General features: G+C 46.7%; 1 protein-coding gene across 1 annotated transcript in view; it reads left to right on the top strand.

Moving 5' to 3' along the window:
• The window catches only part of THOC5 (THO complex 5), a 31,482-nt gene extending 23,589 nt beyond the window's left edge, over window positions 1-7,893 (top strand). The window contains 6 exon segments of the mRNA XM_030336475.1: window positions 1,112-1,215; window positions 1,350-1,437; window positions 4,050-4,165; window positions 4,830-4,906; window positions 4,908-5,018; window positions 7,685-7,893. Coding sequence (XP_030192335.1) covers window positions 1,112-1,215; window positions 1,350-1,437; window positions 4,050-4,165; window positions 4,830-4,906; window positions 4,908-5,018; window positions 7,685-7,748 — 560 coding nt within the window. The 3' untranslated portion in view covers window positions 7,749-7,893.
• Window positions 7,894-12,432: the final 4,539 nt, after the last annotated feature.

Genomic DNA, 12,432 nt, shown 5'->3' with positions numbered 1-12,432 from the left:
CTCCCCTCAGGACTATCAGGGCTGTCCCAGCTCACAAAAGAGACCCAAAGCCTCCTGGGTGGTCCAGGTTAGTGGACTGGTCAGGAACAACTTACTATAGGTTAGCGCATGTCAGATTTGGGTGTACATTCCAACAGATATTTAGTAGAAATCCATTCATGCTTTGTAGAGCTTACATTTAGCTTATTTGATACAGCTATCCAGGGATCCACCCCCTCATACCTCCCTTGAGACCCACTGAGCTAACATCCTCCAGGGTGAGGATGAATCCCAGTGTTATTCATAAGCTCCCAGGTGATTCTGAGCCATTGAGCTAACGAGCCATTGACCAAGGTGGTGGCCATATCGGTGTTCCTTTTCGTTTACTCATTCAGTAAATACTTGTTGAGGACTTACCATGTATAAGGCACTTGAGGGGAAGTGAGGGTTGAGATCTTTCTGACTGAAAAGAATCACTGTCAGGAAAGGCATTAGGTTTCCAGGACCCATCTGGAGTCGTTACCCATCTGGGGCAGTTCTTGTATTCCACATGGACCCTGATCCCTGCAGGGCAGCATTGTTTGTGGGTTTCTTCCCCATCACCATTGCTAAAGTTGTTTTGTCTCAAGGTTGGATGATTGTCATCCTAGACAGCATTTACTGTGTTGGCATATTTGTGGATTGAAACACCAGCAGGAATTTGCCCTGGAGCAGTTCTCTAACTCTTCTCCCTTAGAGAAACTGACACAGAACACTTCAGTCATTTTCTCCATCAAGGTCAGCTGTGAGAAAACAGCCCTCTTGGCTATTTGATCTAATTAACAGTCACTGCTGCAGAGGCACCATCACTGGTTCTGGCTGCCAGGGGGTTTTTGTTTTGCTGGCCATCATTTGCATTAAAGATAAAGCACCATGAATGCTGGTGCTAGGTCCAGCCACAAGCACATAGCAGGGGTGAAGGTCAGGTTGGTGTGCCTGGATTCCTAGCACATGTTGTTGACCAGGGCACCTACTGAATGCTTCATGTATCTGGAGAGCTGGCAGGGCCACCTGAGCCCTCCAAATGATCCTAGTTACCCAGCTGTGGCATCTGATTTCTACCTGTAATACCACCTGACTTGCTCTCTTTTAGAACATGGCATTGTACCAGTTACCAGTGATTGCCAGTACCTCTTTCCTGCAAAGGTTGTCTCCCGCCTGGTCAAGTGGGTGACAATTGCCCATGAGGATTACATGGTAAGTGAAGGAGTGACACGTCACCCTTGGTGTCCCAAAGACCCATATCATCTTTCAGCTCCTGCCCTTCCCCTAGAAGGGCAAGGGATTTGACTGGAGGATCCAGGAATTCCCTCCTCTGTGGTGACTTTTAGGAGCTGCATTTCACCAAGGACATTGTGGAGGCGGGACTGGCTGAGGACACCAATCTTTACTACATGGCACTCGTGGAAAGGGGCACAGGTAATTGCTCTTCTGATCACAGTGGTAGGCCGGGGAGCTAATAAGAATAAAACATTCCTGAAGGTTGCCCAAAGAAAGCAAAAGATCCTAGAATCTTGCTGGGGTGACTTAGCAAATAGTAGTAATGATTGTAAGAGCCACCATTCAGTGAGGACTTATTCTATAACACAGCCACATACGTGTTTTATCTCATTTAATCCTCATGACTGGGAGTGGTAATGCAAGTACCCCCTGCTTTCCTAAAATTTGCATTCCACCACTTTGCTTTTGCACAAAACCTACATTAGTGCTGTTTTTGCTAACTGAAAGAAAGGAGGATGTTCACCTTTGCAAGAAAAACCATTACTGTACTAATGTAGGTCTTGTGTAAAAGTAAAGTGGCATTAATGCTCGAAAAGTTAAGTGGGCAATGCTCCTCTCCTTATGCCATTTTGACTTACGGAAGGTTTCATAGGAACACTGTACTTTTGGATAGCAGGGGAAACCCGTATTCCCATTTTATAGGTGAGGAAATTGAGGCTTTGTCACAAATGCGATCTGAGCCTGAGCACTTAGCCCTTTGCTTTACTGTTCTCTAAAAGCAGATACCTGTTCTTCCTCCTCTTCACAGAAGGGCCAACAAACCACTCTCAGTTTGTGAAGTGCAGGGTAGTAGGACCTTCCTCCCTGTCTGCTGTTCTGTACTCACTTTGGAGGCATCAAAAGCTGTGATTCCTCACGGCTGTCCTGGAGTCTAATTTGCCACGGCTTTCTGTGGAGCCACCTGGGTGCTGCCTGTGGAGCTGTTTTCTAGCTCCTGCCTCGGCAAACCTGCCGCTGCCCACGGAATCTGACCCCTGGGGCTCAGTGCTGTAGCTGCAGAGCTCAGAGGGTTGGTTGTCTGTGGGTCTAAGTGCGAGAAATACAAGGAAAGGTTGCACTCTGTGTTATTAGAGTTTCTCTACCTTGGTTTCTTGCCTTTTGTATGTTTTAAAAATATCCTGAGTAAATTAAGTATTTTAGATACTATTGAGGTCCCCAGGGCACTTCATGCTTTCATTCTCTCCCTCAACAATTGGTGACTCCTATTTGGAATTTGTACATTTGCTTCCCATCCTTTTCACTTTCAAAAATCACTTTTGTCTCATCCCTAAATAACACAGAATACTGTTTTGAAAAGGCACAAATATGTAGTCCAAGAAATTTATAAAGCCCCAAGAGGGGGAAGTCACTAGAAGACATCACTCTGCTTCCTGGTTGACCAGATGAAAGCTTATGTAGGTAGTAAGTGTTCTAGATCCATAACAGAGTGAATGTGATAACTAAAATTTTCATAAGATGCATTGCAGAATTTGAAAATTTAAGAGTGAAATTTAAATAAGTGCACAGCAATTACAGAAAAATATTTTCTCCGTAGGATGATGTTCACTTTTACCACCAATGCGCTGTGTATGTGTGTGTGTGTGTGTGTGTGTGTGTGTGTATACGTATACGTATACATATACATATACATACGTATACACATACACACTCACATATATGCATATACACATATACACACAGAGATACATGAATAATCCTTTATTTTACAACAGATCAGTTTGAAAATTTTACATAGTATGGGTTAAAAACAAAACTTAACTGAATAGAGATAAATCCAGAAATATATGCTAACTGTTAGGACAGAAGCAATACAGCAGAGAAAGGACTCACTTTTTAATAAATGTGGTCGCAGCTGTCAGGGAAGAATTGTCTTAACCTCCACTCTCTTGTCCTCTGTTATTTGAATTACTGGTGTGTCATAGTTCTTTTTCCCCCCCATAAATAATGAGAAAGGAATGGCATACCTAGCGCATTCGTGGTAAAAGTGAATGTCATCCTATGGAGAAAAGCAAAGGCTGCCGACAGAGAAAAAATGAATATGTTAAAAAATACAACTGTTTCCTGTAAGGACTATGAACACAGCTTTGATATCAGATAGTTGTAGTTGAACTCAGCACTGCTGCTTTGCAACTGTTTGATCTTAAGGAAGTGTCTATGAGAGCCTCAGTTTCTTTATAGGTAAAATGGAGATGATAATAACGGTACCCATCTCATACAATCATTGGTAGGTTGAAATAAACCTGAAGTAAAATGTATATAAAGGGCTTAGCACAGTACTTGGAATACAGTAAGTACTCCGTAAATGTTGGGTATTAAAAAGTTTCACATAACAAAATACATAAAAAGAAAAGAAACAATAGAGAAAATATGTTGATGTAACAGCTAATACACAATATTGTTAGAAAAAAACAGTAAGCCTTCATGTGGGAAAATCCTTAACTTGTGGGCAAAGAAAGAAATGCCAGTTAAACTTCTGTCAAAGGAGCAAATATAACACTTGGGCAGACCCAGTGTGGACCAGACCCTGGAGAGTCCACACACCTCTGCATCCTTAGAGGGACCAGAGTCACAGGACTTCACATTCTGCAGCCTGGCAATTCTACTTCAGAGATTATAGAACAAAAACAAAAGACCAGAATGTTCTGTGCAGTACTCGGATTAATGTAAGACAAAGATCCAATGGGGAGGGTCCCGTGGCTGGCAAGCTGGGTCTCAGAACTGATTTTTCCTCCTTCCCCCTCCCTTCCCAGCCAAACTCCAAGCTGCTGTGGTGCTGAACCCTGGCTACTCCTCCATCCCACCCATTTTCCAGCTGTGTCTGAACTGGAAAGGAGAGAAAACCAATAGCAACGATGACAACATTCGGGTAAGGCTCTGATGGGGGATAACGGGAGGAGTGGGGAGAGCCTCCTTGGTGAGATGGGAGGTGGCAGAACCTACTGCAGCTGAAAGCTTGCCCACTGGCGTGATCCTAGGGACAGAGGGACCTGCCAGGATTTGTAGAATTTGCTGGAGTCTGTGTGGTATAGTAGAAGAAAAAGCCTAGACCCATCTTAACAACTTACCTAGTTTGGGGTCACCCCATTTTAAAATGGAGATAATATAAATACTTGCTTTGAAAAGTAGTTGTCTTGGGCTTCTGTAGAATTGTGAATAAACTCGGGAGCACAGACATGGTGGGATGAGATGGTGTATAAGATCATTGCAGCTATTAATTATTAATTTATTCTGTTGATTTGATGCTGTAGTGGTCTTCTGGCCGTGGATCATGCTTTTAACCCTAATACTTTCTGACTTAGATCTTATCTTGAGATTTCTTCTTTACATGCCTCCATCTTTTTGGCTGTGCACGTATTGGGCGGGAAAAGTTATGGGTCAGAATCAGGAAGACCCTGTTGTCCTGAGGACAAGCCCGTCTTGCCTGAGATGGTGTGACCCAGCTCCTGCAGAGACCCGTCTGTGGTTCTTGTGGAGCTGCCAGACCCACTCAGTCTGAAGGTAGTACTAGGTTCGTGCTCTCCACTCCTTAGGCCATGGAGAGCGAGGTCAACGTGTGCTACAAGGAGCTCTGTGGCCCCCGACCCAGCCATCAGCTCTTGCCAACCAGCTGCGCGCCTATGTGTGCTGCTGGACGTCTACCTGGAGACGGAGAGCCACGACGACAGCGTGGAGGGGCCCAAGGAATTTCCCCAGGAGAAGATGTGTCTGCGGCTTTTCAGGTGAGGGGAGGGGTGGGAGCGCTGGGGCTCTGGGTGCCTTCAGCCCTGCCTCTCTCAGGGATTTGGGGCAGAGATCAAAGCCTGGCATGGAGGGCGTGTGTGTTCCCAGGTGTGCTTGTCTGTGTTCACAGTGGAAATTAAAATTCCATAGCTGGATTTTCTGGAGAGAGCTTGCTCCCTCCTTCCTGAAACTTTCCCTGCAGCCCACTTCTACCATCCTGGCCCAGTTGTTCTTCACGAGCACCCCCTGAAGGTGGGCCACCCACTAAGTGAGCAGCACCAGACCACAGACCAAGAAGATGTAGCTGAACTTCCTGTGCTTTTTCTGGAAAACAACAGGGTTTGCTTTTCTCTGTCCAAATAAGCTTTTTAAACTACATATAGCCCCAGCAGTCCCAGGGTATGCCCTACTCTTCCTGGGGTGCTCACAAGTCTGCCACAACCACAGCTTTAGGCAGTGGGGTATCGTGGAAGGAACCAGCTCTGAAATACCATAAACATAAGTGCAAATCTCTGCTTTGTTCCTCACCAGCTGTGTGACCTTGGCAGAGTCACTTTAGCTCTGGGCCTATTTCCTAAAGGCTGAAGTGGAAGTATACAGTCTGGCTCATGAGGAATTAGAGATAAATTATGTCAGCTATGAGAATGATTCCTGGCACAGACGGGGGCTCACAAAATGCTGTTAGGTCCTGGACATCTTGGTGTTTAGCCTGTCTGTGCTCATGGCACTTCTAGCCAATGTTCCATTTCACTTTTGTCAGGTCCTTTCTCTCCCTTCCATCCCCCTAACTCATGTTCTTGTTCTTAAAAGAGTCAGTTTCAAAACTCCAGAGTCCACACTATTCAGGTATCCTCTCCCTTTTGAGCAAGCAGCTGGGGAGAAATGGTGTCTGGGAGAGGGGAAGGGCACATTCCCCCCTATTCCCTGTCGGTCTAAAAGTGCCTTAACTGCCCGTCACCTTCTCTCAGATAGCCAGTGCCAGCCCCTGGAAGCTGTGCCAGCATCCTCCCGCCTCCATCTGGCACTTCCACCTGGCCTGGTTCTTCATGTTACCTGGTAATAACCAGTTCCAGCCCCCCAAGTGGCTGCTGGGAGGCGGAGCAGTGACTAGGTGTTGGTGGCTTCTAGGACTTGCTCTCCCTGGTGGGTCTGTGTGAGAACTCAGTTCTTCCCACCTTCTCAGTCTGCTGTAACACATTTTCAGGGTGGAAGCTCTCACACGGTCGGTGTTTATTTTCTATTATCTAATGGTTCCCAAAGGATCTGTTTCCTGAAGTGCTTTTGTGTCACCCAGGCTGAGCTCCTGTGTCAGGGCACGCTGGGAAGGTACTCCTTTGGCTACTCAGATCCAATTAACTCCATGATTGGTGAGATGTGAGTTTCTTGGCCTGGAGTCCAGCTGACCACTGGGTTCAGGCCAAGGGGCTGGGCTGCAAAGCGCTGGCCTGGCAGCAGGGGCCCGAGGTCTGGTCCTGCCTGTGGCTGGCTACTTTCAGCCTGTGGGTTCTCCATTAGCCACATGCCTAGACTCATCCAGGTGACTCTGTGCCCCTCTGGTGTTGGGAGGTATCTGTCATTGTGGTTATGAGCAAGGGCTTCAGGGCCAGAAAGATGTAGGTTCAAGTAGCAGCTCCTTCCTGTGTGGGGAGGTCTACATGTAACCCCGTGAGCTTCAGGTTCCTCATTGGTAAAACAGCATCTCAGGTATTGGTGATACCTGATTGATGATTGAGATACCAACCTCAGGTATTGTTGGGAGGATGAAATTAAACCAGATGTAGCTTGTAAAGTGCCGAATATGATGTACGCAGAGTAAGCCCTCACGTAAATAAGTGGTTGCATTAGTGTTGGAATAAAAATCTTCTTTCTCCTCATCTCTACCATCACATAGACACACACCCCTCCTTCAGACCGGGATCCGGGATCCTTTCTAGTTACCAGTGAATATCAGTCATAGGCAGACAAACAAAAGAGGCCCTGTAGCTGGACATCACTCACTGGAGTTGTGCAGCTTGGGGGCCCTGTGTGTTTGGCCTGGGGGCCCAGGATTATAGCCAAAGCACCTTAGCTTTGTAGCACTGGGGGCTTTGGCCATGGCTGTCAGTCGGCCTCTGGCCAGTAGGCTTTGGTGTCAGACCTGGTTTTGAATTTGGGCTGTGTACTTTCTGACCATAAAATCTCAGGCATTTTACCTTCCCGAGCCTGTTTCTTCATCTGTAAAACCTATAAAATGGTGGAAACAGCACCGGAGAGTATTGAGTATAAAGCACATAGCTCTTTGCAGGCACTTAGTGCAGATTCTTTTCACTCCCAGACTCCTGCCTACATGGGACTCTCCTTGCAAAGGAGGATTTAAGGTTTCTCCTTTATTTTTCTTATTACAGAAATAAAATACGTTCTTGTTAACATGCAGACAATAACAAGTAGTTCTGTAAAAATACTAAAAAGTGAGGGTACCCAAGCCCTGTGCCTGTTGTCAGTGTGGGTCCTTCCAGGTTTGTGTTCATGCATTTGCAGGCATTTATGTTTTACAGTCTGTGTTTCTCACAGTGTTCCTTTTCCCCCCAACAGCTGCATAGTTTTCCCTTGCGTGGATGAATTATAATTTATTTTTTCAGCCCAGAGGGTATGGTGTTAACTGATCTCCCATCTCCTGTTTCTCTAGGGGTCCCAGCAGGATGAAACCATTTAAATATAACCACCCTCAAGGATTCTTCAGCCATCGCTGACCTCCCACTCAGCCTGCTGTTTTCTCCCTAGGCCCTAAGTGCTGTGCCTCTGCTTTCTGTTCTGGCCCACACGTGGCTCTTGATATTCTCCAAAGACAGATTTTTTTTATTTCTAGCCTATTAAAGTGTCACTTGACCAAGTAGACTTTGTCTTGTGGTTCCCTGGGATGGAGGGAGGCAGGTTTGCAGTCTGGAAGGGCAGTTGGGGGCCATGGCATGGTGTGAAAGAGCTTTCACACCTACGCTTTCCCTAGGTGGCCAAGAAAGCAGAGTGCAGAAGATTCTGGTTCTATCAAAGCATGCTGCCCTCTTGTCCCCACTCACCTTTCTTGTTCCCTGCTTTGGACAATTATCTTGTTTGTTCCCCAGGTCCCTGCTCTTAGGAGGTGGCTGGGGAAGGCCAAGTCAGCATACGACAAAAAGCAAAAGCTCTTTTCTCCCTCCACTAACTTTGTCAGTGCCTCCAATAGCCATCTCATCCGTTGCATGTTATAACATGTGAAAGTATAGCACACATAGAAGACCAATACAAGGAATAATTGTACATATTGCCAGATTTCCTGAAGTTGATGAAGATGGTGTTGGGGAGCCTCATGCAGAGCTATCATCTAGTGAGGCTCTGGCAGAGTGAGACCGGGTGACATCTGAGGAGAATATTCATGATGCTGACATGATAGGTGCCTCAAGAATAACAGCTTGGACTCTCAAAGAATTAAGAGAAGTCCTAGGGAAAATAGGTAAAACCCTCTTAAATGTTTGCAAAGCGATCTCTTTTATAATTCTATAAAAATCAAAGTGAAGGATGGCATGAAGTGTTCTGGATAGTTTGTCAGGAAAATTATTCCCCATTCCCTCAAAAAAATCCATATTCAATTCATATTTAAGAAATAAGATAGAAAGATGGAGCTAAGAATTATCACATACTTGGGGCACCTGGCTGGCTCATTTTGGAAGAGCATGCAGCTCTTGATCTCGTCATGAGTTCAAGCCCCACGTTGGGCATAGAGATTACTAAAGAAATAAACTAAAAAAAAAAAAAAAAAATTATATACTTGCAAGTGTAATCTATAAAGCTTTTCAACTGCAAGATGAGTATCTACTCTTGTAGCAACTTTTAATATACATCAATTTTATTTTTGTGACAGTCCCAGTCATGAGGCTTTTTTCTTGGGTCTCCTGGGTGGCTCAGTCGGTTGAGAGTCCAACTTGATCTCTGCTTGGGTCGTGATCCCAGGGTCGTGGGATCAAGCCCTACGTCGGCTCCACACTGAGCTTGGGGCCTGATTGGGCTTCTCTCTCTCTCGCCCTCTCTGCCCCTTTCCCTGCTTGTGCCTTCTCTCTCTCTGTCTCTGTCTCTGTCTCCTCTCTAAAAAATAAATTTTTTAAAAAGTGGCTTTTTTCTCCCAGAACATACTTTGAACTTTGTTCCCTATCATGCATCTATTCACTCGGTGGACTAAATATCCTTGGTTAACATGGGTCTCTGGTATAAAAGCTGTTTCCTCCTGTCTTGGCTGATCACAGAGCATCCCAGTAATAAGGATTTCCTGAGAAAGAACCAGGAGACTCCTGGCCTTCCCAGGGCCCTTCATTTTACAGAAGGAGGCCTGAGCCCTTGAAGAAAGGAGAATGTCCTCTCTGGTGGCTAAATGACCACCACCACCTGTGCCTCTCCTTTCCCTCAGCCTGCATCATTCTTTTGAATTCAAAGGTAGATACTCTTCTGCCCAGAGGCCCTCAAACGTAAGTGTGTGTGAGTCCCCCATCCCCAGAGGGCGTTAGAAAAACAGATTCCCATGCCTCCCGCTAATATTCGGACTCTGTTGACCTAAGATGGGCCCAGGAAGTGTATTTTTAACAAACTCCCCAGGTGCACGTTGCCCTAGTCTCTTTTTGGAAGTAGCTGTACTTCCTTCCCGTCCCTCATTTTTCTTGGTGACTCCTCATATAATGTAGGAAGGCCCGATTTTCTGCAATCAGCTCCCCCTCTTCTGTCTTCCGTACCGTGGGCAGCAGAGTGAACCTCCCTCCGTGTGCTGCTTTCTCTCCACATAGTGAGATCTCCTTGTCATTTCCCTGACCTACTTGCCTGGACCCTGTCCCTGCCGGCATCCCCTTGGTCTGGACACCTTCAGGCCCTGCATCTCACCGCCTGTGCTGAATAAGATTGAAATGGGGCCTAAAAATAGTTCCTTTAATGGCCCCTGCATTGCAGCCTCCACTGTTCTTGGCTGGAAGGCAGCCAAACTGACTCAGCACAAAAGCTGGTCTCCAGTAGCTGGGACAAGGTTGCAAAGAATGTGAGCACAGGGGAAAGGCTCTACTTCCCTGGGGCGGATGTCAGAACCTGTCGCCCTCCAGAAGAGATTTTCCCTCTTCAAAGGAGCTGGCTGAACAAAAGAATCCTTTGGCTGTAAGGAGAAGTATTTTAAAGCTAGTGACAAGCTCAGGACAGTCCAGCCCCTTTGAGCTACTTGACACCGTATGTGCTTCCAGTCAGCAGTTAGGGGAAGGGCTGGCTTGGAAGGACCTCAAATCTTCCACCCAACCAGAATTGTCCTTGGCCTTTCCTGGAGCACCTCCAGGACAGCAGTCCCTCTCTGTCATCCTCCCATACCTGGGACTCAGCCTAGGTTCCTTACCTTTTATTTATTTTTAGTTTTTTAAAAAGTAATCTTATCTCTTGTGCCCAACATGGGGCTCAAATTCACGACTCCAGGATCAAGAGTCACATGCTCTACCGACAGCCAGCCAGGTGCCCCTCCTGTCTTTTTATTTTTATTTTTTAATTATTTTAAAGGTTGGTTTATCTTGAGAGAGAGGGGAGACAGAGGATCCAAAGCCAGCTCGTGCTGACAGCAGCAAGCCCAATGCGGGGCTCAAGCCTCACAAACTGTGAGATCATGACCTGAGCTGAAGTTGGACGCTCAATAGACTGAGCCCCTAGGTGCCCCCATCTCCTTGCCTCTTTAAGCTACCATCCACGTTCTGATTTCTTTGTATATCTTAATCTCGCCATTATTTTCTTCTCAGCTTGCTCTCTCTGTTTTCTCTACAATAAAATCCAAGACCCTTTTTATTTTAAGGGTGTTCTTGCTGATCACTGTGGGGAAATGGCTAAAAACCCTATCCATGGGCTGCCAGACTGCCAAAGGAACTTTCTCCCTGTCTCTAGCCCCAACTCTGTCCTTTCCCTGGCGTGCAGCAGTCTTGTCTGTTGAGACAGTTGTGCTAGTCACAATTTTACATTCACTGTCCCATTTAATTACAACAGGACACCAAGAATACACATTCTCTTCATTTTTACAGTTGAGGAAAGTGAGGCTCAGAGCATAAAATGAGGTGTTCAACCCGGAGGCCTTCTTGAGCTGAGCACCCAGGGTGAGATCTCAGCAGGTCTAACTACCGTGAAGGCTTTCCTTTTCTTTTTTGTCTTTTTAAAGTATTTATTTATTTACTTAGGGAGAGAGCGTGAGAGAGAAAGCACACAAGCAGGAGAAGGGGGGAGAGAGAGAATCCCAAGTAGGCTCTGCACTGCCAGCATAGACCCCCACACGGGGCTCAACCTCACAAACCGTGAGATCATGACCTGAGCCAAAATTAAGTCAGACGCTTAGCCAACTGAGCTACCCAGGCGCCCCAGAGCTTTCCTTTTCATAAGAGTACCTATAGGCTCAGCATAGTTTCATGCTGGCACTTTTTGCTGGGCCGTGTGTTCATTTCAGCAACACAAGTACACCAAGAGCACTATGGTGGTCAAGAGTTACAGCTTAGTGTCCGGCTGACCCATCAGGTCCTTGTTCCACCCTTGAGCAACAGTTTGACCTTGGGCAGGTTGCTTGACTCTAAGTTTTGGGGTCCCCATCTGCAACTGGGAGTGGTTGTAGGGATTAAGTATCAACTTTCTCAGCACCGTGCCCAACACCTAGCATTGCTCAGCAAAGGGGAGAGATTCCTGTCCTTGCCTTCCAGATTTCAGCCCCAGAGAAGGGGTCTCTTTCTTTTTTTTTTTAATGTTTTTATTTATTTTTGAGAGAGAGATGGAGACAGCGAGCAGGGGAGGGGCAGAAAGACAGGGAGACAGGATCTGAAGCAGGCTCTGCTCTGACAGCAGAGAGCCTGATGCGGGGCCCCAACTCTCAAACTGTGAGATCATGACCGGAGCTTAACCAGAGGTTAAGTCAGATACTTAACAGACTGAGCCACCCAGGCGCCCTGAGAAGGGGCCTCTTGAGTAAGGAAGGCCTCTCCTGCCTGATATGCCATTCCCCTGCAGACGGTTCCCAGGTTCTGGAAGCCCAGCTCTCTCTGGTCCTGTCACTCCTGGCCCCCAGCACTTCCACCTGTGGCAGCTAAACTGGGCTCTGCCCTCAGGTGGAGGAGCCAAGCTCTCATTACCTGTCACTAGGCCAACCACAGCCCATTAGCCTCACATCTGCTCCCTGCTGTCTGTGGGCCTGTGTCCTGGTTCCCACCAGAGGGTCACCTCAACTTCCTGGGCTCTTGCCACACCCTCTCCTCACGTGGCTTTCTCACTACTTCCACAGATGACCTAAACCGGGAAAGGAAACTCCAGCACTACCCAGTGGGGCTGGCGGGGGACCCTCAGAGTACATTTGTGCAATGAGTGAATCGATGGCATCCCAAAATATTTCAAAGGTGGGCCCAGTCTAACAAGTTGAAA

Source organism: Lynx canadensis, chromosome D3, assembly GCF_007474595.2.
Source record: "Lynx canadensis isolate LIC74 chromosome D3, mLynCan4.pri.v2, whole genome shotgun sequence".
In the NCBI taxonomy this organism is placed as follows: Eukaryota; Metazoa; Chordata; class Mammalia; order Carnivora; family Felidae; genus Lynx; species Lynx canadensis.
The sequence above is the reverse complement of the archived record's forward strand: the minus strand, read 5'-3'. Positions and strand labels throughout refer to the sequence as shown.